Source organism: Electrona antarctica (genome assembly GCF_951216825.1).
Source record: "Electrona antarctica genome assembly, chromosome: 15".
In the NCBI taxonomy this organism is placed as follows: domain Eukaryota; kingdom Metazoa; phylum Chordata; class Actinopteri; order Myctophiformes; family Myctophidae; genus Electrona; species Electrona antarctica.
Window position 1 is genome coordinate 44,807,253 of NC_136796.1, and position 25,337 is coordinate 44,832,589.

The 25,337-nt window shown below is 43.5% G+C and overlaps 2 protein-coding genes across 7 annotated transcripts in view; both read left to right on the top strand.

Moving 5' to 3' along the window:
- Positions 1-25,337, top strand: part of stk3 (serine/threonine kinase 3) — a 101,309-nt gene that overhangs the window by 298 nt on the left and 75,674 nt on the right. The window contains exons 2-12 of one of the 5 annotated variants that reach the window (XR_013791792.1): positions 749-829; positions 2,041-2,169; positions 2,832-2,946; positions 3,661-3,825; positions 5,565-5,732; positions 6,404-6,541; positions 7,535-7,657; positions 8,347-8,548; positions 10,384-10,580; positions 11,583-15,025; positions 15,097-16,354. Coding sequence is in view for 2 of the 5 variants with exons in the window: in XM_079523265.1 (XP_079379391.1) it covers positions 749-829; positions 2,041-2,169; positions 2,832-2,946; positions 3,661-3,825; positions 5,565-5,732; positions 6,404-6,541; positions 7,535-7,657; positions 8,347-8,548; positions 10,384-10,580; positions 11,583-11,741 (1,477 nt within the window). In the remaining 3 variants the exon portion in view is untranslated. Of the gene's footprint in view, positions 1-748; positions 830-2,040; positions 2,170-2,831; positions 2,947-3,660; positions 3,826-5,564; positions 5,733-6,403; positions 6,542-7,534; positions 7,658-8,346; positions 8,549-10,383; positions 10,581-11,582; positions 16,355-25,337 lie in introns of those variants that run through there. The other 4 variants (XR_013791793.1, XR_013791791.1, XM_079523265.1 and 1 more) reach the window with 4 other exon arrangements.
- Positions 17,066-24,646, top strand: LOC306938409 (2-iminobutanoate/2-iminopropanoate deaminase-like). Of its 2 annotated transcripts, none has more exons than XM_079522580.1 (6): positions 17,066-17,180; positions 18,325-18,430; positions 19,040-19,094; positions 19,966-20,034; positions 23,865-23,920; positions 24,189-24,646. In XM_079522580.1, the coding sequence occupies exons 1-6, from the start codon at positions 17,116-17,118 to the stop codon at positions 24,243-24,245; spliced, it is 408 nt and encodes a 135-aa protein (XP_079378706.1). In that variant the 5' UTR covers positions 17,066-17,115; the 3' UTR covers positions 24,246-24,646. The 2 variants fall into 2 exon arrangements, with proteins under 2 accessions (XP_079378706.1, XP_079378707.1); XM_079522581.1 differs by lacking the exon at positions 17,066-17,180 and adding an exon at positions 17,362-17,482.

Sequence of the window (25,337 nt, forward strand, 5' to 3'; positions counted from 1 at the left end):
CAGTCTTGGCTTGTTTTGCTAGCGCTATTTTAGTTTTTAATCCCCCCCCCCCAAGCTTGATGGTTGATTAATTGGATAATTGGTCATGAAATAGTTATAATTGCACTTAATAGTTTCTCAGCTACGCAGCCATTTGATTGTAAGATGTTTAATTGTTTACAGTTTTTTTTAACAGTGACAGTGCTTCTATCAGTTCCAGTATGTGATCCATCCATCATCCATCCATTCACATCACCTAGTAGTTTATGGGGTTTTATCTGGATTGAAAGTTTATCCCTTTATACTTTATAGTGGTTTATCTAGCTCTGGTCCATAGCTCTAATGTTTAATAAAGTGCAGTAGTGTAATAAGTGTAATAGTGTAATAACTTAAATACAAACAACTATATCAGAGTTTATCTCTGTACACTGTGTACAGTATGGTATATTGTAAAAGAATTATGGACCAAGTGGCAAAGCCATATAGAACAAAACATGTCTAAAAAGAAAAATGGTATTCGACTGGGGATATACAAATCTGAGCACGTTCCGTTTTTAATTGGTCAGTTGCTTCGTGAATCGTCCCTAAATTACACCTTGGTTTGCTTTTGTGCATTTTTGGCAAAGTAGAAAGTATTACTATATTACTTACTATTATCCTTGAAATATAAAACAGATGAGTCAATATTGGCTGTATTCATGTCATGTCTCAGATTTCATCGGAATCTGATACAGTATATTATTGACAGATACTTTTTACCTTCTTACAGCAAGCTGAAAAAACTGAGTGAAGACAGTCTGACTAAACAACCAGAGGAAGTGTTTGATGTTCTGGAGAAGCTAGGTGAAGGGTACGTCTCCATGTTCTTTATATTTATTGAAATGTCCCACAGGTTTACTGGCGAACAGACCACTTGAAAATGTATTGAATTGCATGTGAAATGAAATGAAATGAAATGAAATCTATATTTACCCAGGGTATCTGGGCTAAGCTCAAGAACTTGTTTCCAGCCAGGCCCTGCTCATAGAACACATTTCATCGTAGTGGTTGATGCCTTGTTCAAGGGCATTTCAGCGGTGGTAATTTTAACGTGTCGGACGGCTGGTTCGAACTGGGAACCTTCCGGTATCTAGACCGCGCCGCTATCCGTTCGGCCACCGCTGCCATGTCCTACTCATAGATATATATAAAGTCTATGGTCCTACTGACTGGATATACGTATTTTACCAGGAAAGCGGGGGATATCCCCAGGAAATGAGGAACAGTACACTTTTTTTTAAGCTATTCAAAAATAGCCAATCTACAAGCTCACGAGTCACAACATGTTGCAGTGACTGAGTGACATGAGTTGTTAGCTTGTAGATCGGCTAATTTCTAGCAAATGTGTTATTATATGGGGGTTCCTTGCTCAATTATTTTTTAATTGGTGTCCACAGACAAATGACATATCAATTTGGGGATCCTTGACATGAAAATGTTTTTGTTTTTGAGAACCTCTGCTATAAAATATTAGTTTTATATTTAACACCCTGAGCGCACAGGACGGAGTTCTCCGCCCTATCAATTAGTAACATCCAGCGCTCAAGACGGAGATTGATCAAAAGGATGGAGATTATTGATATCAAAACCGATCGCATTGCTCCACAGGCTGGGAGCGTCTGTTGCGCAACACTCAGTTATTTTCCGGTGGGACGTCATTGAAAATGTTCCCCCCCCATTTAAGCCCACGAGATCGAAAATCTTAAAATGTGAATAACTCTTGATCTAAATCATTCTGTCCAATTCTAAGAAAAGATTGTGTTAAGACGGCCCATCGCGGTCCCGTCGCTAGTCGCGTTAGAATTAATCATACCTCCCGTTGTTGCCGATCGCCTCGAGAGTGTTTTGGCTACATCAAGCTACTTCAGCCACATCCGGGAAAACATCCGGTGCGTCGCAAAATGTGCTCCGCTGCTATAAATCGCTGGGCGCTCTGATTTAATGGATTAAATAACCCTGGGATGTTTAGTTGTGTCTGATGTGTGTGTGTGTGTGTGTGTGTGTGTGTGTGTGTATATTTAGCTCCTATGGCAGCGTGTTCAAAGCCATCCATAAGGAGTCTGGTCAGGTTGTTGCCATCAAGCAGGTTCCTGTCGAGTCCGACCTGCAAGAGATCATCAAGGAGATCTCCATCATGCAACAGTGTGACAGGTACGCATATTAATACCCCACAATACCCCACAGTATTACCCCACAGTGTGACAGGTACGCATATTATTACCCCACAATACCCCACAGTATTACCCCACAATACTCCACAGTATTACCCCACAATACCCCACAGTGTGACAGGTACGCATATTATTACCCCACAATACCCCACAGTATTACCCCACAATACCCCACAGTATTACCCCACAATACTCCACAGTGTGACCCCACAATAGCCCACAGTGTGACAGGTACGCATATTATTACAATACCCCACAGTGTACACGTCAGTGTTGTTTTTGGTAGCAAATTTAGATTTTTGTTTTAGTCGTAGTAGTCTCTTGAATAGTTTTCATTTAGTTTTAGTCACATTTTAGTATCACCTGGAATGTCTTAGTGTTAGTCTAGTTTTAGTCGATTAAATATCATACGATTTTAGTCGACTAAATCTACAGCTGATTTAGTCGACTAAAATGTATTTTGGCGGGCCTCGATGCCGTCGTAATGGCTGATTTTACATTGTGAGCTGTTTTCAGCATGCAACCAAGTGTAAAACAGAGGTTTTACACACTGTGTCTTGTCTCACTTCTCCTATTTTGTCCCTAAAATGGAAATTGTTCCTGACGCACATTCTTTGTTCATTTGTTAATTTCCTCCCATAGTCCCTACGTGGTGAAGTACTATGGCAGTTACTTTAAGAACACAGACCTGTGGATCGTCATGGAGTACTGCGGGGCTGGCTCCGTCTCTGACATCATAAGGCTGCGCAACAAAACGGTAAGGTGAAGAAGAACGGCCAAAACACAACATCAGTGGTCAATAAAATATCTAGAAAAAAGTGGAATGTCCGTCCGCACACGATATAGTTCTGCTCATTTATTTCAACCTAAATACAACAACGTTGAGAAAGCCCGGAGGTGGTGAAACGTTTTTTAGGTTGAAATAAATAAAGGACGGGGAGCAGAATGATATCGTGTGAGGACATTCCACTTTTTTTCTTCATTCAGTCACTTCTTTGGGTCCAGCACCGTATTCTGAAACTGGGACGTGCATATCGTTGTCCTTCTTTACAATAAAATATCTAGAACAGGCCTCGACGTGCCTGATTTCTACTTGGTTGCATACCAGTGTCTTCACATGTTGTTGCAATTTTGTGATATTGTAGGCTATAGGTGGCTGCGTTACTACTTGCCTATCGGGCCATGGCTCTTTAGCCGATTGGTAACGTACGCGGCTTACTGATACGAGGTTCTGGGTTCGCCTCCCGGCCGGCGCTACAACACCTCTTAACAAATCGGCTCTCTGAATGAATTTCATGTGTCCAATAATGTCGGAACCGGTCGGATTTCGGAAGAATTTCACAGATTCACAGGGTCATTTTGGACCAGAGAAGAGCATTAATAGTAGTTACATTTCTTATTTCGTCATTCACTTCATGCAGTCTTCATTCATCCATTCATTCATCCTTGTCTCTTTCCCTCTCTCCTTCAGCTGACGGAGGATGAGATCGCCACCATCCTGAAGTCCACGTTGAAGGGTCTGGAGTACCTCCACTTCATGAGGAAGATCCACCGGGACATCAAAGCAGGCAACATCCTGCTCAACACAGAGGGCCACGCCAAGTTAGCTGACTTTGGAGTCGCCGGACAATTAACGGTAATGTTCTACACAGTAAAACTCGAACGTTGTTGCATAAATACAAAATATATATTGACCAATAAATCTGTATGGTAGAATATGTTTATACAAATATGACTAGTACATCTGCAATGGTTGGAAGTGGTCTCCCTCCCTACTCATCTTTTGAGAAATGTAAGACCTTGTGTTTGAGTAGAAATACTAGTTACTATTGACAATAACAAGTTGTACTGCCTGAATATAAATGCCTTTTTGAGTGGTGCAACCACTCCTATAGACAGCTATGTGTGTGTCCCTCCCTGTGTCCGAGCACGAAAGTGTCACTGTTGTGCAGCCTAACACACAGACACAGAGGCCAGGGAGGAGAGCGAGTACAGTACAGTACAGTACAGTACAGTACAGCACCACTCACTTCAGACGGGTCTGATTTTTAGCTCTAATTTAACTCTTGAGTGTATAAATGGAACCATGATTTGTACACTGTCTGGGTTAAATAAACAGTGACGATTTTAAATGACTGTCTGTGTAGCTCCCACACAAAGTTTACATTCACTATGATGAGGTTACGCTGATTCACAGCCATGCAGAGAGAGAGGGGGACGCACGCACACGCAGATTAGACACACCCAACGGACCGACTTGCTGAAACAACGGTCGGACATGCGGTCAAACATGCGCTGCTCCCGTGCTTGTGGTTAGGGTTAGGTTTTGAGGTATAGGTTGTCGGTCTAATGACAGTCGGACCAATTGTATGTCTAAACTAAAGCCTGTACCCGCATGTAATCCTCATAAATAAACTGCATTTGCAGACATAAGCCACCAAGTCAATATACAGCGTTTAAATGTCGGACCTTTTGTGTGTCGGATCTGCGAATCTCTCGCATTTACCATTTTCGCTCCACAGTCGGTCGACACTTTTAAGAAAAAACTTTCCTTTTTACCAGCATTCTTATAGCCTTGCCCTTATTGTTTAAAATGTTCCCGTTCTATTAGATATTTTTAATGGTGTGTTTTTTCTTCTGTTTTTATTAATTTGCTGTAGCACTTTGAGATTCTGATGAATGTAAAGTGCGTTATAAATAAAATCCATTATTATTATTACTCTCCAATTCTTAGTATTCAGTGTGGACTTTAAATGCTGTATATTGACTTTGTGGCTTATGTCTGCAAATGCAGTTGACCTATGAGGATTACATGCATTTAAAGCTTTTCAAACATCTTTTTTTACATTTATTCCAGAGATGCCATTATGAGGTTTTCACAAAAGTGCATTTTGAGTGTGAGGTTCAAAATGTTAACTCTCGTTTAAGCTGTATGTGTTTAAGATATGTATCCATTATATCCACTTTCAATCACCTTGCCTAGTCCAACCTGTTTGCCAAAATTGCCATAGTGTTTCTAAAGGTGTGACATGTGAAAAATAGCAGATCTACAAGCTCATAGCGCGGCACCGAGTGCCGCGCTATGAACTTGTAGGTCTGCTATTTTTTTAAAATCGTGAAAATGTCGCGCACACTTTTGAATGTATATTCTTTCAGAGTGAAATTTTTTAACTGGAACAACATATTTTCAGATGGGGGTCGGCAGCCAATTACATATAATTCTGGGGGTCCTTGACATGAAAAAGGTTGAGCACCACTGATATAGAAACATTGGGTTTTTCAGAAAACTGTCAGGATTTAGAATACATTTGTAGAATCGTCCTCATCAGGTCAAAATGGGTTAAACCACAGCCATTTTTTCCCTTCGTTTTCAAGGACACAATGGCTAAGAGGAACACTGTGATCGGCACACCGTTCTGGATGGCCCCCGAGGTGATCCAGGAGATCGGTTACAACTGCGTGGCTGACATCTGGTCCCTGGGTATCACGTCCATAGAGATGGCAGAGGGAAAACCTCCCTATGCGGACATCCACCCCATGAGAGTGAGTCCAACAAAACCATTTCAAGTGTTCATTAGTGATTTTCAGCCTTGGTTTCTTTTTTGTGGGGGGGAGGGGGTCATTTTGTTCCATTTGTTACAGACACGTAAGGGTCCATTTGGTTCAGAACTATCAATAGTTTAGCTGGGGACGCCCTGAGGAATCTCTGACGCCATGTTGATAAGCAGTGCCTTGATTAGAACAGTGGTTCTCAAAGTGGGGTCCGGGGACCCCCAGAGGTCCTTGAGGGAGTTCCAGGGGGTCCCCAGCTAAATGATAATTAGTAACCAAATGGAGACCGTATGGGTCTGTAATTCTGAGAGTGTACAAATGGAACCAAATGGACCCTAACGGGTCCATTTGGTTCCATTTGTACACTCTCAGAGTTAAATTAACATTTGATTTTACAATTTAAATTGGGTGTCCCAGAGATAGAAATGCCATTAATGTACGTAGCCTAAATGCATGTCAAACTGGGGGTCCTTGAAATTAAACAGGTTGAGAATCACTGCTAGAGCCGTAAAAATCTTCTCTTATGCCCCCCTTGGCGTATATTTTGAAATGGGGGTTCGTGGGGCTAACGAGTGTCAATTTGGGGGTCCTTGACATGAAAAGGTTTTTGGAACCACTGGATTAGAAGATCAGATCTTTTTCCTCCCTCTCTGCTCCACCAGGCCATCTTCATGATCCCCACCAACCCTCCTCCGACGTTCAGGAAGCCAGAGAACTGGACGGACGACTTCACAGACTTTGTCAAGAAGTGTCTGGTGAAGAACCCGGAGCAGAGAGCAACGGCCACGCAGTTACTACAGGTTGGGAGTGACTTAACACACACACACACACACACATACACACTAATGGCCCCTACACACTGTAGGAGTTTTAAAGTTGTCGGCGAGTCATCAGATCGTTATGTATCGTTATTTCACACTACAGGAGTCTTTTTTTTTTAAATCGGCTGTCATTATGTCGTTGTGGCTTTCACACTAAACGATTGGTCGCCGACTAGGCATCACACACTGCAAGAGTTCACCAAGATGCGATCCAGACCCGATACATAGGCAGGCTACATCATTTGTTTTTTATTCCAATTCCAATTCATTTTGACATCTCACGTATGGTAACGTGCAGGGTGCCATACAAGCGCGAGACCCGAGACCGACACAGGACGCCTGTGTGTGTGTGTCTCTCTCTCTCTCTCTCTCTTTCTCTGCATGCACACACACAGGGCGTGAGGGCGAAATGTTTGTGATAGCGTAGCCTACATGCGCTATAGCGAGGCAGGACGTTAAATCTTGATTTTCATTAAATCATTCTCTGTCTCTCTCCGTATGTGTGTGTTCGCGCACACACACACATACACACACACATACAGAGCGCACAAGGTCCAAAAGTTTGCAGTGTTGAACGATGCGGTTTATCAATCTGATCATATATCGATAGCCTACAGTCGACAGACAGACAGACAGACTGACGTAGTGGCTGTGAGCAGTGAGCACATGCAGCTGTCTTGTGAAGTTGTGCTCTCATTGGCTGTAATACAGGATTTCTCGGGACGCGGTCGCAACCCAGTACTGTATGAAGTCAAGAGCTAAATATATAGATATTCAGAAACGGTCGGGAAGGCGTCGGCAAGCGCTTTCATCGGCACTGGATCTTCTCGCAGCTCCTTTCATACACAGCGAGCAAAACCTCGGTGATCAAAGCCCGATCTTGCGTCAGATCGGGACTCGGGAGTTTTGTCGGCGAGCGCCAAAAAAAGTGTGCGTGTAACGTAACAACCATGCACTGCCGTGTCTCTCCAGCACCCGTTCATCAACCAGGCCAAACAAGTGAGCATCCTCAGAGACCTGATCACTGAATCCATGGAGATGAAAGCCAAGAGGCAGCAGGAACAGCAGAGAGAGTTGGAAGAGGACGACAACTCTGTAAGTATCCAAAATCCCAACTAAGCAGTCAATGCACCCTTCCCTACAACTGTACATGCAGAATAATTGCAGTGATGTAAATAGGTTTTCAATGTAAAGAGTCCCGGGATGCAGGGATGGTCTTTTAGATGAGTCCCAGGGACATTTTATGAGTCCCACTTAGGAGTCATATTTTGCCATTTTTACAAATTTGCAGCATTTAACTCCCATTTAATTTGATATGGTTATAATGTGGTTATATTCATGTGGAAAACTAGAATAAAAAACGGTACAGTAGTGCATCCCGTGGATGCAGAGGTCGTAACTATAAACTGCGTTTTGGGATGCAAAATGCACCCTATTTTAATCTCTGAAGTATCAAAATCCAACTAAGTAGTCAATCAAGGTCAAGGTAAACTTTATTGTCCACAAGGTAAATTTGTCGTGGGCTTTCACCCTAGCTACAGCCACACATAAAACATCAATGACAAACAAAAATACATTACAGAGGAAGACACAACATTACACAATTGCACACATGATGTGGATAATCTAGCCTTACTGCTGTTTCAGAGCCTCGTTCAACATCTTAGTTGATGCTGGTACAAACGATTTCTTAAATCTGATGTACTGCCACTTTGGTTCTTTGAGTGTAATGCTTTCTGAAATTCGTACAACTTCCATGAACTGTCTGTCCTCGTGTTGTCCAGGAAGAGGATACGGAGGTGGACTCGCACACCATGGTGAAGTCCAGCTCAGAGGGTGCGGGCACCATGAGGGCCACGGGCACCATGAGCGACGGGGCCCAGACCATGATCGAACATGGCAGCACCATGCTGGAGTCGGACCTGGGCACCATGGTCATCAACAGTGACGAGGAAGAGGATGATGAAGATCAGGGATCCATGAGGAGTGAGTGACGACTATGTTGCTTTTATTTGTTTCTATGTTTTACATTTTATTGATTGATTGATAATATATTTTTTATATCTTTACTGATGCCACTTTTATACAAAGATCCCGCAATAATTTTGTGAAGAAAGTCGTTAATGTCAGCTTTGCTTTTTTTTAACCCATTTTCAGCTTGAACCCCTTTTGGTGTTTTAACTAAGCATTATGTTATACTTTAGCTATTGAAAAATAGTAGATCTACAAGCTCATAGCGCGCCACCGAGTGGCGCGCTATGAACTTGTAGGTCTGCTATTTTTGAAAAATCGTAAAAATGCGGCACAAATCTTTGAATATATATTCTTTCAGAGCGAACGTTTTTTAAATTTCGACGACAGGCCTAAATGGGTTAAACGGAAACCAAACAAAGCCGCTTTTTCGCAGCACGGCGGCATTCTGGAACCGGAGGCTTGACGTGTAACACGGATGCTATTGTCTCTTATATATTTTACACATTTACAATTATGGCCTATACATTTATTTTGCGTTGCCATAGTTGACCGACTGTACTGCAAAGGTTGTAGTGCATGTGAGCAGCTCTAGAGTGAGCGTTGTTGCCTGGATCAACGACAGGTCTCCTCCAGGTCTGTTGAAGAGGGGCGCAACAACGCAAGCGTAAAAGAAAAAAATCACACCCGTGTGAACTGAGTGGTGCAACTCTCCTCTCTCCCCCCCCCCCCCCCCCCCCCCCCCCCCTCCTCTCTCTCTCTCATTAGCAGGCAACAGTGCAGCACTATCTCTCTCTCTCTCTGTTTCTGGCACAACAGCGCCCCTACTGGTACTCATTAAAGTCACATAGCCACACACAAACATAGGTGAACACGGACATTGCTGTTCCTTGGAGTGGTTGCACCACTCAAAAAAAAGCTAAACCGAATCCAGGCCTGGTGTGCACGAAACGAGCATGCACGTGCGCAACACATTCACGGGACCACGCTCACGTAAATACGCTTGCGTTGTCGCGCCGTGACTTCTCCGAGCAAAAACGCAGGTGTCATTGAAAATGAACTATAGGCGTGTTTTATCGCTCCCCTTTTGCAAGACCATTTATGCTGCGTTCACACTGGCTGATGCAAAAGATACAAAGCTACACAGCGTGTTTGTAGCTTTGTATCTGTGGCAGCTTTTGCAGCAGCTACAAGATGTGGCTTTCTATGTCTTCCATAGAAAATGAATGGTAGACTGTATCTTAGTGTTGATTTCGTCGACTAAAACTAAGATGAAAAATGTTCGTCGACTACTTTTTTCCACTGACGGAAACTAAATGGAAACTAAATGAACACTAAGCTACGATGACTAAAACTAAGACTAAATATACCGACAATTTCGTCAACAAATAAAAACTAGACTAAAATGTTAGGAATGGACTAGTGGACAAGAGATCCAGAATAAGTCATTTTACAATTGGTTACGACGGCATCAAGGCCCACCAAAATACAATTTAGTCGAGTAAATCAACTGTAGATTTAGTCGACTAAAATCTTATGACATTTAGTTGACTAAAACTGGACTAACACTAAGACATTCCAGGTGACTAAAATGTGACTCGGTTCGACTCCTGACCACCCCCCCCCCCCCCCATCTCTCTCCCCATTTCCTGTCATCCTACTGTCTGTCCCTCTATAAAAAAATATAAAATAAAGGTGAAAGCCACAAAAAAAAAGAAAAGGTAGTCGACGAACATTTTTCGTCTTAGTTTTAGTCGACAAAAACAACACTGCTCTTTAGCCTCTGTGAAGACTGGAAGCCCCCCATACAGTACAAATAAATGTTTTTCTTTTAATGATTATCATCACAGGACATGCTACCTCCCAGCAGCCTCTACGGCCCTCCTTCATGGATTACTTTGACAAGCAGGACTCCAACAAGGTGTCCCAGCAGCAGGAGAACTACAACCACAACCAGCCCCATGCGGAGCAGCCTGGATACCACATCCAGGCCAAGAACGTCTTCCCAGACAACTGGAAGGTGCCTCAGGACGGAGACTTTGACTTTGTGAGTATAGCACTGCAGTTCCGTTTACCTGCGGCTGTGGCTCAGGAGGTAGAGCGGGTCGTCCAATGATCCCTGGGGGTCGGCGGTTCGAATCCCGGCTCCTCCTGTCCACATGTCGAAGTGTCCTTGGGCAAGACACTGAACCCTACATTGCCTCCAATGAGTCGGTCGGTGTGAGCTTGCCACCATTGGTGTGTGAATGTGGGAAGTGAGGACGCTGGCGTCGACTGTTCGCCGCTTCACCTCCCAATGTACGTATATGAATGAATGAACCATTGTAAAGTGCTTTGAGCACTTGGAAAAGTGCTATAAAAATGCAATTCATTAAAAATGCAATTCATTACTTTCATATAAAAAAGAAAATCAACCAGGTGCTCGATGGAGATAATTATAATAATTATGTAAAGTAGGCTCTGGTGCTTCAAGGATCAGTGGGACAAGAATACTAGAAAAAGGCGGCGATCCGAGCACTCAAACGGTTAAAAAATGAGGAGAAGGTGGATAAAAATAAATGTACCGGTACTTTATTTAGAAAAGTTAAAATAAGCCAACATGTTTCGACTCAAACAGAGTCGAAAAGTAAGCCCTGATGTTACGTTCATATGTTTAGAGCGATTACACATGCTAGATGTCAAGATTTCTTACATTAACCCATTCTGGACGGGAACCCCTTTTGGTGTTAAGCATTATGTCATACTTTAGCTATTGAAAAATAGCAGATCTACAAGCTCGTAGCACGGCACCAAGTGCCGCGCTACAAGCTTGTAGGTCTGCTATTTTGTTTGTAATCGTGAAAATGTGGCACAACTTTGGAATATATATTCTTTCAGAGCGAACGTTTTTAACTCAAAAGTTTGCTTCTGGGGAGGTCCCTGGAACAACATATTTTCAGATGGGGGTGATATAGAAACATGAGGTTTTTCACTAAAACAAATGATTTAGAAGACATTTGTGGAATCTGCTGTCAGTCCCAAACGGGCTTAACGTGCTCATCCCCCCCAGTTGAAGAACCTGGACTTCGAGGAGCTCCAGTTGCGTCTGACCGCCCTCGACCCCATGATGGAGCGGGAGATCGAGGAGCTGCGGCAGCGCTACACGGCCAAGAGACAGCCCATCCTGGACGCCATGGACGCCAAGAAACGACGGCAACAGAACTTCTAAGAAGTGATCCCCTTGGCCCTGCCCTGTCTTATCACCATCCAATCTGCCCCCTCATCCTCCCATCAAGTTTACTCAGTACTCCACTGGGTGCTAACATGATTTATATTCCACTGACTTTAGAAGAACCAACGTGACCACAGTAGTGCTCTCGCCGGAAGCCCTTAGGCAGTTCTTTTGACCCACTGCTGAATGACTGAACCCATTTAGACTGTACGACGTGTGGGCACGTCATAACTAATCCAACCGACTGGTTGCTACGACGTCCTAGCACATTTTCATTGATATCAAACGAGAGAAAAATATTCTGATTTTTTTTTTTTTTTTTTTAGTTGGCCTCTCCTTCTGCACCATACTCCTTGCTCTTTCGCACATGCGCTTTGTCGTTCACTTCCCTGTATATACCGCTCACAAAGAAAGGCTCGGCGCGCGTAATCTAGGGAGCTCTCCGTGGTTTCGACCAGATGGATATACTAAAGCTCTTCATTTCTGACTTCCAACATGCCTCTCGTTCAAAATATGAAGCGAGCAATCATCAGCGATTTATATCGTAATCTTAGCGAGGTAAACAAGCAAAAAACATGTCTCCCGGTTTTTGTCCGGAACGGAAGGGGGGGGGGGGGCTTTACAGAGTAAAAGCCGCCATATCTTCCTGGCACCCCGAGCTTCTATTTTGAAAGAAATCCCGGCACCGATTGTGTTAACGTTCTGATCATGAAGGAAGAGAGGAAAGAATGGTCTCACGATGAGCTACCGAAAGAAGATTTTGAACGTCTTTTGGGGCTTTTGTCCACCATTTTTCGCCCCGTTGTAAAATTCCACAGTAATGGGACGTTGGTCCTTTTTATCTAGAGTGCTGCTTCGACAGCGCTTATACCCCGTCTTCCCAAGAAGACATATTTCAAACATGCGTGTCCCTGTTTGCACAGCGGGGTTCATGGTTTGTCTTTGAGTGAACCAAGCCTTTTGCCATCATCATTTAATCTCTTGCTTTCCTACTTGATTTTTGCCTTTCATTCATTGAACCACAGACTGAACTCAGCGAGACCTTTCTTTCCAGGACACTGAAGGTAGGATATTATCCATCATGACACCTAATAGACCCCGAAACATACTTTATGTAAGTTTAGAACAACAGACAGACGTGGTTATAAAAATGTGTCACCGGAAATGCGACACAAGCAACAAGTCTCAATCTTTGCAGCAACCTATCTTCTTTGATTTATGCTTTCCTGCTTTATCTTCTAGTCAAGTTTAGCTCTGTAAGCCTTCACGGGGACATAGGAATGCGTGTTGTTTGCATATGTACTTTACTGAAAGTATGTTTTGGGCTTCACCCATTCTGGGCGGGCACCCCTTTTGGTGTTTTAAGCATTCTACGTTAGCTATTCTACTTTTAGCTATTGAAAAATAGCAGATCTACAAGCTCGTAGCGCGGCACAATGTGTTGCAAAGATTTGAATATATATATTCTTTCAGAGCGAACGTGCTTCTGGGGGGGGGGGGATCCCTGGAACAACATATTTTCAGATGGGGGTTCGGTGGCCAATTACATATGTTCTTGGGGGTCCTTGACATGAAATTGTTTGAGAACGACTGACATAGAAACATGGGTTTTTCAGAAAACTGTCATGATTTAGAAGGCATTTGTAGAATCGTCCTCGGGCCTAAATGGGTTAAGGCTACATTCCATCTAACTGTAGCAGCTGCCGCCGCATCAGCAGATGGGTTCTACAGGAGCATTGTTCACTGATCACCTTGTGGTCTATTATTTTTTTCTTCTTGAACACTTTCCTTTTTAATGTAAATAATGGTATATAAACTGACTACAGAAACGGCCGCGACAAAAGCTGTGGAGGTTAATCCATGACCAAAGACAATCGTGATGTTAATAAAAGTTGAGAATGCCTTAATACAAGAAGCAAAATGTACAATAAGCCAGAATAGTTATAGACGATGAAATACATTTCTTCAACATGGAATAAGAAGATGGTGTGATCCCTTTTAACCCATTTTGGGCGGGAACCCCTTTTGGTGTTAACATTATGTTATGCTTTAGCATTTGAAAAATAGCAGATCTACAAGCTCATAGCGCGCCACCGAGTGGCGCGCTACGAGCTTGTAGGTCTGCTATTTTTGAAAAATCGAAGAACGACTGACATAGAAACATAGCTTTTTCAGAAAACTGTCGGGATGTAGAAGACATTTTTAGAATCTGATCTCAGGTCAAAATGGGTTAACATCGATTGAACGAGCAGATCATATTGTACAGTATGTCTTCAACAGCTTGTGGTCCATCAAATGAAAGTTAATCAGCCTTGTCCTTTCATTTAGCACATTGTGTGTTCATGTCATGTATGATGTTCTGAACTGCTTCATTCATTTCAAAGCGTCGGGTTTTATAGACGGACTCTCTTCTCTTCTCTCTGTGAATCTTTATAGTGCCTCAGCAGCCATGTCTGATTCTCTAGTCGTCTCGAAGAATACACGTATTATTTGTGTTCTGTGACTGAGAACGTAATATATACACATATTCTGTGCTCCTTCACATTGTTCATACAATCCAAAACATCTCATTTAAAATTAAGTGACGTGCAAATTGTTCATAATACCCCTTTTAATCTCTGGCAGGCCCTTTGTTTATAATGAATTATGCTTGAAAAGCATTCGTCAAATAGAAAAATAAAATTATCGAATGATACGAACAGTTCAGAACTACAGTATGACTTTTGTCCACTGTTATTCCCCACCCCATGTATACAATAATTTAAATGTACTTAAGACTTCATACATGATGTATAAACTAATATTGACTAGTTTGAGGGCATGTGTAGACTAGGTTTTAAACGCCTGCTGGCCTGTTTCTCCCACAGCGTGCCCTCTGGGGACCCATTAGTACAGCTGGTTCTCCTACTGTAGCAGATAATTAATTGTATTCTCCTGACGTCATTCATTGGTTTATCTTATACTGTAACGGGTAATTAATTGCATTCACCCCTTAATTGTCTTTTCAGACCTATAATTCCCTTTAGACAATATTAGTACGATGGAGACTGCAGGTCAGACTCGGGCATCAGGGGATACATTACTGTGGGCTTTTAATCGATCCAGTCTGAGAGAACAAACTATCCCTTTAGAAAATGTTATTCCACTATATCTGCTGAGGTTGGGATCTGATGTTCATGAATGAAATGACTGAATGACTTCTTGATAAGTGGTTCTATTTGCAGGCACGTTGACTTTAACCCACTCTGGGCGGGAACCCCTTTTGGTGTTTTAAGCATTATGTTATGCCTTGGCTATTGAAAAATAGCAGATCTACAAGCTCGTAGCGCGGCACCGAGTGCCGCGCTACGAGCTTGTAGGTCTGCTATTTCAACACTGCTTCACTGACAGTAAACGTTGACCCCTCTTGTCTTTGAAGTAGCTGACGGTAAAATATTGGCAAAGTCGTCATTTAACGATATGACCAAAATGAACGAAACATATTTTCAACAGCTAAAATCTGAAAGTGTTACATTTTTTAAACGCTATATGTACAGTAATAAGCCACCCGTTTGTTTGTCTGACGTGGGATAATAATGGGACCAGCTGGTTTTCATAGAAATTAAGATCTTAATTAAGAATGAATTTGCTTTGTGTCGAGCATTTTGCTTTTTCTCCGTCTCTACATTGTGGTCTGCAGACAGTGCAAATTAGCAACTTGTGAAAGTTTCACGTTTATTTATTTAATATTCTAAACTTCTCATTGTGACATGTGGTTTTAAATATTGTAGCTAATTTGGCTGGTAATATTTTCTTCCCTTTGTCAAATATGTGTCTTGATTTATGCTTGTTTTAGACTATGCATGTTTTATTATGATTGTTTGCTGTGTAGTGGAATGATAGTGTATTAAGTCAGTGGTTCCCAAAGTGGGGTCCGGGGACCCCCCAGGGGTCCTTGAGAGAGTTCCAAGGGGTCCCCCAGCTAAATAACCAAAAGGAACCAAATGGACCCTGTAACTCTGAGAGTGTACAAATGGTTCCATTTGTACACTCTCAAGAGTTAAATTAACATTGATTTTACAATATAAATTGGGGGTCCCAGAGATAGAAATGCCATTAAATGGGGGTCCGTAGCCTAATGCATGTCAAACTGGGGGTCCTTGAAATTGAACGGGTTGAGAATCACTGCTAGAGCTGTAACAATCTTCTCTTATGGGGGGTCCCTGGCATATCTTTTCAAATGGGGGTCCTTGGGCTAATTCGTGTCAATTTGGGGGCCCTTGACATGAAAAAGTTTGGGAACCTACTGTATTTAGTACACAATAATAGAGAAAATATGGTGGCTGTCTTGTCAGCCGAAGGAAACTATTTGCTCCATACAATGAGCCCAATAAAAACACAATTATGAGAGACTGAAGATGTCATATTCAGTCTTCATAGAAAAAAAAGTTTTTAAATTATGAATTTTATGTTTCAACCCCACTATACCACTACTAGACCTATATGTAGGCTAAAACTTGATGAAGATTGGAATGTATAATGTTTAAAACTCCTAATTTATTATCTTTTGTTTGTTACACTTTAAATATGTTTGTAAAAGCGCAAATAATAAAGGATAATATGAGATGAGACACTGGCCTGTGTGCGTTTGATCTTAATATTTATCTAACTGTTGGGTTGAGGTCTACATGTCCCCCCCCCCCCCCTTTTTTTTTACCTCCTTTATGATGATTTCCTGTTTTTGGCTATATATTTGTACGTCTCTAAATGTTATGATGAATTGAACAAGGTGGACCCTCTTGTAAACAAGTGTAGTGCTTTATTGGGTCGTCCACTCACAGTTGACAGTTTTTGTATTGAGTTGTGCTTGAAATGTACTGTAATTCTGCAAACTGTTCATAAATACTTCAATCAATCAGCGGCTCAGAGCTGAAGACATACATCTGGTAATGTAAACGAAACACCTGTTGGCTGTTTCTACCATAAATAATCTGGACGTGGATCATTTATGGACGCAATCATTGAATTCATTATTTGTCCGAAAAAATGCTATGGGGAAAAATTATGGATTTCATGTTTCTTCCAAAAGAGCACTTCGTTCAGAACAAATGTCGATCCGCACCTCGGCTCTTCTAGCCTCGCCAATTAAGTTCACCTGCCTTTGCAATGCATATATTGCCCCAGGCAGTGATATTAGCGTCGCACTGCAGAAATGACCATGCGCTTATTGATAGACACTACGGTATTAGGAGAAATGACCATGCGCTTATTGAAAGACACTACGGTAAGGACTTGAAGTTGAAGGCTGCCCAATGATTCAAGGAATCTTGTCCAGTTGTCCTTTTCATTCACGACCACTTTGGTGACTTGAAAGTTGGAAACAAACATCATCATGTCTACTATTGCTAGAAAGATAATCCATACTACTTCAGCCCCGGCTGCTATTGGACCATACAGGTGAGAAGAATGTTAATTGTGGTCTTTGGAAATTCCAAACTGATTAATATGTGTGCAAATTCGTTGTGCTCGTTCTGAATGAATGAATAGAAATTGACTGGTTGGTGACCAATTTGGTCAGGCGGGTCAAAGTACATGCATGATAAAAGTGTTGAAATAGTCTTTCAGTGTCAAAGGTAAGGTTTCCTGCAGACTTGCGGAGCTTAGAGAACGTGTTTCTAACAACAAACAGGCACAATGGCAGCAATTCGTCGGCAAATTCCATACACACCAAAAGCACCGATCAGACAGGGAATTTACAGGTGGGGATTTAATATTTTCTATTGAATGTTTTTCCTAGATTTTAGCTCGGAGAAGACAAGACATGAATGAACGCTCATTTAGGAATGTGCCTAATTAAAATGTAAACTAATAGTAGCCTAGCTTTACTATTCAGTTCAGTAGTATTAACACAATGTTTTCCTTTTGTTAATTAATTCTTGACACATACTTTCGTTACTAGAGCAGACTTAATGGGGGGGGTGGTGTTACTTGTTCAGCCAATCAGCTGCCAAGGCCGTGAATGGAGGCCAGAGATGGTAATAAAGCTCAGCTCACGTTTCCAAACGGGGATGGAATGCACGTGATGGTGGTTGTTGTTTATACATTCTTTAAATCTCTTCTCAAAACATATTTGTTCAGAAAACATCCCCCTTGAATGTTTGCAATAATTTTGTTCGCTGAACTTTGTATTTTGTTGGTTTTATATTTCATTTTTAACTATGCTTCTGTTACTTTTGGCCATCTGGTTGTAAGTTGGTGATTTGCTATGTTGCATCCCTTCTAATTGTGTTTGGTTTCCCTGCTTTCTGGTGAATTTGGTTGTACACCACTTTGTAACTTTGTCTAGAAATGTGCTATGTAAATAAAGTTATTATTATTAATATTATTATACTATAATATAGTAGTTCTAGACAGAAACTGTTTTAACGAGTGGGTTGAATATAAATATTAATAGGTTTATGTGAGTAATTTTGTTGCTCTCTTCATAGAATATAAATAGGATAATGCCAAATTTTGTCTCCACTGAAGAGATTTGCATAATTGTGTGTGCATGTGTCGTGCGTGTGTGCGTGCATGCGTGTCTGTCTGTCCGTGTGTCCAGCCAGGCGGTGGTGGCGGACAGAACCATGTACATCTCAGGTCAGCTGGGACTGGACACTGCCTCTGGTCAGCTGGTTGCTGGAGGGGTGCAGGCTCAGGCCAAACAGGTGAGACCGTCCCCGGACCCCCGCCCCGGACATTCAGAGCCAAGTGCCCAGATCAAAGGTTTAGAGATCACTGTTTTTAGACTCTAAACAATTAAATGGTAGACGGCCATTGACAGAACTTTGTTTTACATATTCACCACATTTAGGAACAGATTAAATGGAACAGTAAAATATTGGCGTGGAGTGGTCCTATCGCTATCTATGCCACCAAAGTGTGGAACGCCCTACCAACGGTCATTAAGACATGCGAATCCCTTGACTCCTTCAAAACCGCTCTCAAAGGGCACCTATACGGATGGCTGCAATTCGAAACTGGCCCCCGTAAAATCTGAATCCCCCCCCCCCCACTCCCTTTTCCCCTCACTGTATGTTTTCTTTTCCCTTTTTACCTCTATGGTGATTTCCTGTTTTTTGGCTGATATAGAAGTGTATATTTGTACGTCTCTAAATGTTATGATGAATTGAACAAGGTGGACTCTCTTGTAAACGAGTGTAGTGCTTTATTGGGTCGTCCACTCACAGTTAACAGTTTTTTGTATTGAGTTGTGCTTGAAATGTACTGTAATTCTGCAAACGGTTAATAAATACTTCAATCAATCTCTTTTTAAGGCACTCATCAACATGGGAGAGATCCTGAAGGCGGCAGGCTGTGACTATAACAACGGTGAGATCTAATTGTCATCATATGTCATGTCTTATTTCATCAGTGTGCTTTTGGATGTCGTAATATCATCAATTGTGATATGGCATAGGGGTTGTAGACTTTCACAAATTGTTAGAAATAGCTGCAAAAATATTGTGTTATTTTTGAGGGGCGCTAGCCCCTCCTATATTCAGCTATTAGTGTAGATTTCCGTCTTACACAAACATTACATTCCCATTGACAATGAATGGAGAATGTACGTCATATGTGTCTGAGCAAATCGACATGTCACGTCATGATGATGTACGATAAGAGCGCCCCTCACTTCACATTCATTTTATTTTGTCCATATTGCTCAGCACTATTCATGTCAGGTGCTTTGATTGTCATGTCCTAACCTCTATGGTCCTAACACACACACACACACACACACACACACACACACACACACACACACACACACACACACACCGCTGAAATGCCCTTGAACAAGGCATCAACCACTACGATGAAATGTGTTCTATGAGCAGGGCCTGGCTGGAAACAAGTTCTTGAGCTTAGCCCAGATACCCTGGGTAAATATAGATTTCATTTCATTTCATTTCATTTCATTTCATTTCACACAGTATACACTTCTTGCATAGAAGTGTATATTTTAAATTGTATGTCTTTAAATGCTCTGATGAATTGAAAATGGAGGACCATTGTGTAAACAAGTCTTAGTGCTTGTTCTGGTTTTATTGTCTTTTTTTTTGTATTGACCTGTACTTTTGTTGAACTGTACCCATCCTACACACACACACACACACACACACACACACACACACACACACACACACACACACACACACACACACACGCACACACACGCACACTTGCATGTCTGTTTCAGTGGTGAAGACCACGGTGCTGCTGGCGGACATGAATGACTTCACCAGCGTCAATGAGACCTATAAGACATGTAAGTCGACCTGTAGATGTTTCTTAACCCATTCTGGGCAGGGACCCCTTTTTGGTGTTTCTATAGCCTTATGTTACACTTTAGCTATTGGAAAATAGCAGCTTGTAGAGCTTGTAGGTCTGCTATTTTTTTTAAATCGTGAAAATGTGGCACAAATCCTTTAATATATATTCTTTCAGAGCGAACGCTTTTAACTCAAATCTTTGCTTCTGGGAGCATCCATGGAGCAACATTTTCAGTTGGGGGTCGACGGCCAATTACATATATTTTTTGGGGTCCTTGACATGAAAAACCTTGAGAACCACTGACATAGAAACATTTTTTATGAATGTTTTTCAGAAAACATGTCAGGATTTAGAAGACATTTGTAGAATCGACCTCAGGCAGCCGGTCTAAATGGGTCTCATGGTCCCTCTGAGGCCATCTTGCACACCTCCCCCACCCACCTACCCACCCCAGATAATGACACGGTTCTGTTTAGGTGTATAACAGTTAATCAAACTAATTGATTTATTAGATTATGAAAAAATAATCACTTGTAAAATGATCAATTTATATTCAAATTAGCATGTGTGGTGAGTGGGTGGGCATCACATCCGTCATTTGATTGGCAACAAATGTCAAAAAACAATCTATAGACGAATTGCTAAAGAAAATAATTGGTAGTTGCAGCTCTAGTTCTGTTTCCAGATGGAATGGATGCTGGTACAGTATTTCCCTAGAAAAATAATGTAAAAAAACAGCTCCAAAAGGTACCACATGAGGGCGCCCTTTGTCCAGACAATACAACAGCACACCATACAACTTCACAGACACTAGCTAGGCACATGCCTGCCTGGCTGCCACTATGTAATGGTACCTTCGCTAACAGTCTGCAAGTCTCACTTTACAAACACCCATTTTAGACCCATTTTACCTGTACCACAAGGTGGCATGGGTAAAAATCCATGTATTTTTTTTGTAAAATCCATGAGATTTTACTGGAATCTTTTCTACATTAAAATGTATTATTTGTTGTGTCAATATAATAGGTGTCAGGCCGCAGGCGACTCAAATGTATCTCTCTGAGTCGGACCCCCAGTTTATATTGTAAAATCAATGTTAATGTAACATCTCAGAGTTACAGACCCATAAGGGTCCATTTGGTTCCAAACAATCATTTAGCTGGGGACCCCCTGGAACTCCCTCAAGGACCCCTGGGGGTCCCCGGACCCTCTCTCTAGGTCGTCCTCAGACGAGCCTTCCATCGTCGCCTCCAGTCATCCCGGTTCTCCATACATCCGGCCAGCTCGTTGGTGCTTTGCGCTCCTGCATCTTTCATGAGTACATCCACATATGTTAGTATGGGACGTCCTCGTGTCCGGTGCCCATTCCCCCCACTGTGGGAACCATTGCTCTAGATCAGTGGTTTGCAATGTGGGGGTCTGGGGACACCCAGGGGCCCATGGAGGGGTTCCAGGGGGTCCCCCAGCTAGGGGCCCGTGGAGGGGTTCCAGGGGGTCCCCCAGCTAGGGGCCCGTGGAGGGGTTCCAGGGGGTCCCCCAGCTAGGGGCCCATTGAGGGGTTCCAGGGGGTCCCCCAGCTAGGGGCCCATGGAGGGGTCCCCAGCTAGGGGCCCATGGAGGGGTCCCCAGCTAGGGGCCCATGGAGGGGTTCCAGGGGGTCCCCCAGCTAGGGGCCCGTGGAGGGGTCCCCAGCTAGGGGCCCATGGAGGGGTTCCAGGGTGTCCCCAGGGGCCCGTGGAGGGGTTCCAGGGGGTCCCCCAGCTAGGGGCCCATGGAGGGGTCCCCAGCTATGGGCCCATGGAGGGGTTCCAGGGGGTCCCCCAGCTAGGGGCCCGTGGAGGGGTCCCCAGCTAGGGGCCCATGGAGAGGTCCCCAGCTAGGGGTCCATGGAGGGGTTCCAGGGAGTCCCCCAGCTAGGGGCCCGTGGAGGGGTCCCCAGCTAGGGGCCCATGGAGGGGTTCCAGGGGGTCCCCAGCTATGGGCCTGTGGAGGGGTTCCAGGGGGTCCCCAGCTAGGGGCCCATGGAGGGGTTCCAGGGGGTCCCCCAGCTAGGGGCCCGTGGAGGGGTTCCAGGGGGTCCCCCAGCTAGGGGCCCGTGGAGGGGTTCCAGGGGGTCCCCAGCTAGGGGCCCATGGAGGGGTTCCAGGGGGTCCCCAGCTATGGGCCTGTGGAGGGGTTCCAGGGGGTCCCCAGCTAGGGGCCCATGGAGGGGTTCCAGGGGGTCCCCAGCTATGGGCCTGTGGAGGGGTTCCAGGGGGTCCCCAGCTAGGGGCCCATGGAGGGGTTCCAGGGGGTCCCCAGCTATGGGCCTGTGGAGGGGTTCCAGGGGGTCCCCAGCTAGGGGCCCATGGAGGGGTTTCAGGGGGTCCCCAGCTATGGGCCTGTGGAGGGGTTCCAGGGGGTCCCCAGCTAGGGGCCCATGGAGGGGTTCCAGGGGTCAGGAACCAAATGGACCCTTACAGTGCTGTGTAACCTATTGAGTGAACAAATGGAACCATGCAGTCCATCTGGTTCCATTTGAGTTAAATTAACACTGCAGACTTCACATATATAGCAGATCTACAAGCTCATAGCGCGCCACCGAGTGGCGCGCTATGAGCTTGTAGGTCTGCTATTTTTGAAAAATCGTGAAAATATTGATTTCAGAAAACTGGAGGATTTAGAAGGATTTTTTTAAATTTTGAGGTCAGGCCTAAATGGGTCAAATGATAAGGGACAATATCGGTGGCACCCAACTGTATAAGTCACAGGCTTCACCTGCAGGTCTCCCGTTGTTTAATCACATCGTCATCCTCTGCATCGTGAAAGACAAGTCCCAAGTGCAGTTCAGTCATCTACTCTTGAATAAACACAGGCCACCATGTCTTGGCCAGGGCATTTCCTCTTCGTTCACAATGCAACGGGTGTAATGGAAGCCGCGGTGCCCAGTGAGTTGTAAGTAGATACCAGCGTCCGTCCAGGCGCAGCGGTGAAACCCAACCCAACCCTCCATAGCCGCCAACCCCTCTCTCTGCCTGTGCCTGTGCCTGCAGCTTCTAACTACTCCCCACCCAACCACTCCATAACCCCTCGGTGTAAAGCAAGGGGAACTTTCCATGACCCTGCAAGGGGCCAGGATGGAACACAGGATGGCTCAAATTCAAATGGGTTTTTTCACTGGCAAGGTCAGTGTGGAGATCGGGAATGCATGGCGTCCGTAGCAGAGTGGGTAGAGAGTACTATAGAGGCCGTCTGGAAATCGTAAGGTCGCCGACTCGACCCTTCGGCTCGCCCAGTCTACACGTCGTAGTGTCCCAAATGACACCTAACTATTAACACCTCTCCCTATAAAAAGGGAAGTACTCAGCTTTCCCGTTCTCTACGGTATGGGCCTGTTCAAAATAAATACATCATACGTTTAGTAATAAGAAGTAGTTTGTTGTATTTCTTTGTAGACTTATAGCATTTTTATGTAGACATAGCACTATAAAGTATACATGCAGTTCCATTATATAGATATTCCACTGTTTTTATGTTCTTAGCTTACGCATGATTCATGATAACTACTTTTATGTATGTGATGTATTGCCATGCTTTTTGTCCTTGTTTAATGCAAACCACTCTGGATTAAGAGCGTCTGCTAAATGCCTAAATTGTAAATTGTCTTTATAACGGATGAATAAAGTGAATGGTATTTCTTTTTTCAAAGGAATAAAGATGCTATCATAGTGAAACGAAAACAAAGGTTTTTTTTCCCCCATAACTTGGAGGAATTACTATTATATTATTTCAGACGAGCTTCATGTTTTTCTAATGTCTTTGTGTCTTTTTGTGTTTTTCTTCTAGTTTTCAGCAGTAACTTCCCTGCCAGAGCAGCCTATCAGGTCGCTGCTCTCCCCAGAGTAAGTATAAAGTGTAATAAAACACACCATTACCACTGCCTTCAGCATTCATAACTCACTGAGTGAAGGTCTTCACTGTGGGTTTATCGTCGATAAAGGCAAGGACAAAGCCCCCACTCCCTCTCATCTTCTCCTTTGATCATGTGAACACACCTTTAGAACCTAACATTGTAATCTTTATCTATGGGTTCATTTCTGCACACTTGTTGGTTTTCTTCTAATATCTCTGCCGGTGTCTATCTCTCTCTCTCTCTCTCTCTCTCACTAGGGTGGCCTTGTTGAAATAGAAGCGGTTGCGGTACTCGGCCCATTATCTGATTCCTGACTAGCTGGCCGAGGCGTGCACAAGTTGTAGTACAACCTTTATGAAGTGACCTTATGGAACTTCTGCCACAGAAACATTCTACAATTTCCTGCTTTACACACACAATGACCAAACTCTGCTTGCTGGAAACAAACTGGTTTTATTGGCTAAACAGTGGCTAGTTAGTGGAGCCAACCATACATTCTCATTCCATTCCAAGGAATTTAGACAGGGAAAAAAAGTCTCCCAAACAGTGACTAAGATTTCCTGATATTGCTCAATCTTATCACCACCCTGCAGTGCTTGTAGAGATCAGCTTGATGCGGTGGCAGTACTGTACACAGCACGAGCCAGACCAATTGAATAAATTAACCACATACCGGGTACTAACTCAACACATGAAGCGTGTATATCTGCTATTCTATTTTATCATCTTAAAGCATTTATTTTTTTTACAATGAATTGAAAATGACTGTAATGACTAAAGGGCCTTTCAAACGAGATGCGATATAACACGCCTATAGTTTATTTTCAATGAGACCTGCGTTTTTGCGCGGAGAAGTCGCGGTGCGACAACTTACGCGCTTTTACGCTCGTTCCGTGCACGCGCCCGCGACTCACCAGACCTGGATACTGTTTAGCTTTTTGAGTGGTGCAAACCACTCCAACAACTGGCTTTGTTAGTACCCGTGTGTGTTTGTTTGTGTACCTGTCCCTCAAAAGAATGAGCATGGTTACTATGGTCACTGACATTACGTCAGACCACAGCTGATCAGGCTATATAAGACCTTGCACCACTCAGTTCACACGGGTGTGATTTCTTTTTTACGCTTGAGTTGTCGCGCCCCCTCTTGAGCAGACCTGGAAGGAGACCTGCCGTTGAACGTGTGCGTTCCTCGCTTCCCGTTTGAAAAGGCCCTAAATGCCCAAAATATAGACAGTGAGACAGAGATGGGAACCCCCACCAGACATGGTGAAAATGGTCAATAATGAGCAGATATGCCAGCATATATATATGAACTTCATATTCCTTCTGGGAACAACAAACTGTAAAACTAACCAGCCCAAACTCCTCGATACTAGAGAGTTGCATCTACTGCACCAACTGTACAA

Bases quoted from the DNA above. Each gene is read 5' to 3' on its own strand.
- LOC306938409 (XM_079522580.1), top strand. From the start codon at position 17,116: ATGTCTACTATTGCTAGAAAGATAATCCATACTACTTCAGCCCCGGCT. The intron at 20,035-23,864 runs GTAAGTCGACCT...TTTTTCTTCTAG, and splicing joins CAATGAGACCTATAAGACAT to TTTTCAGCAGTAACTTCCCT. The intron at 23,921-24,188 runs GTAAGTATAAAG...CTCTCTCACTAG, and splicing joins AGGTCGCTGCTCTCCCCAGA to GGTGGCCTTGTTGAAATAGA.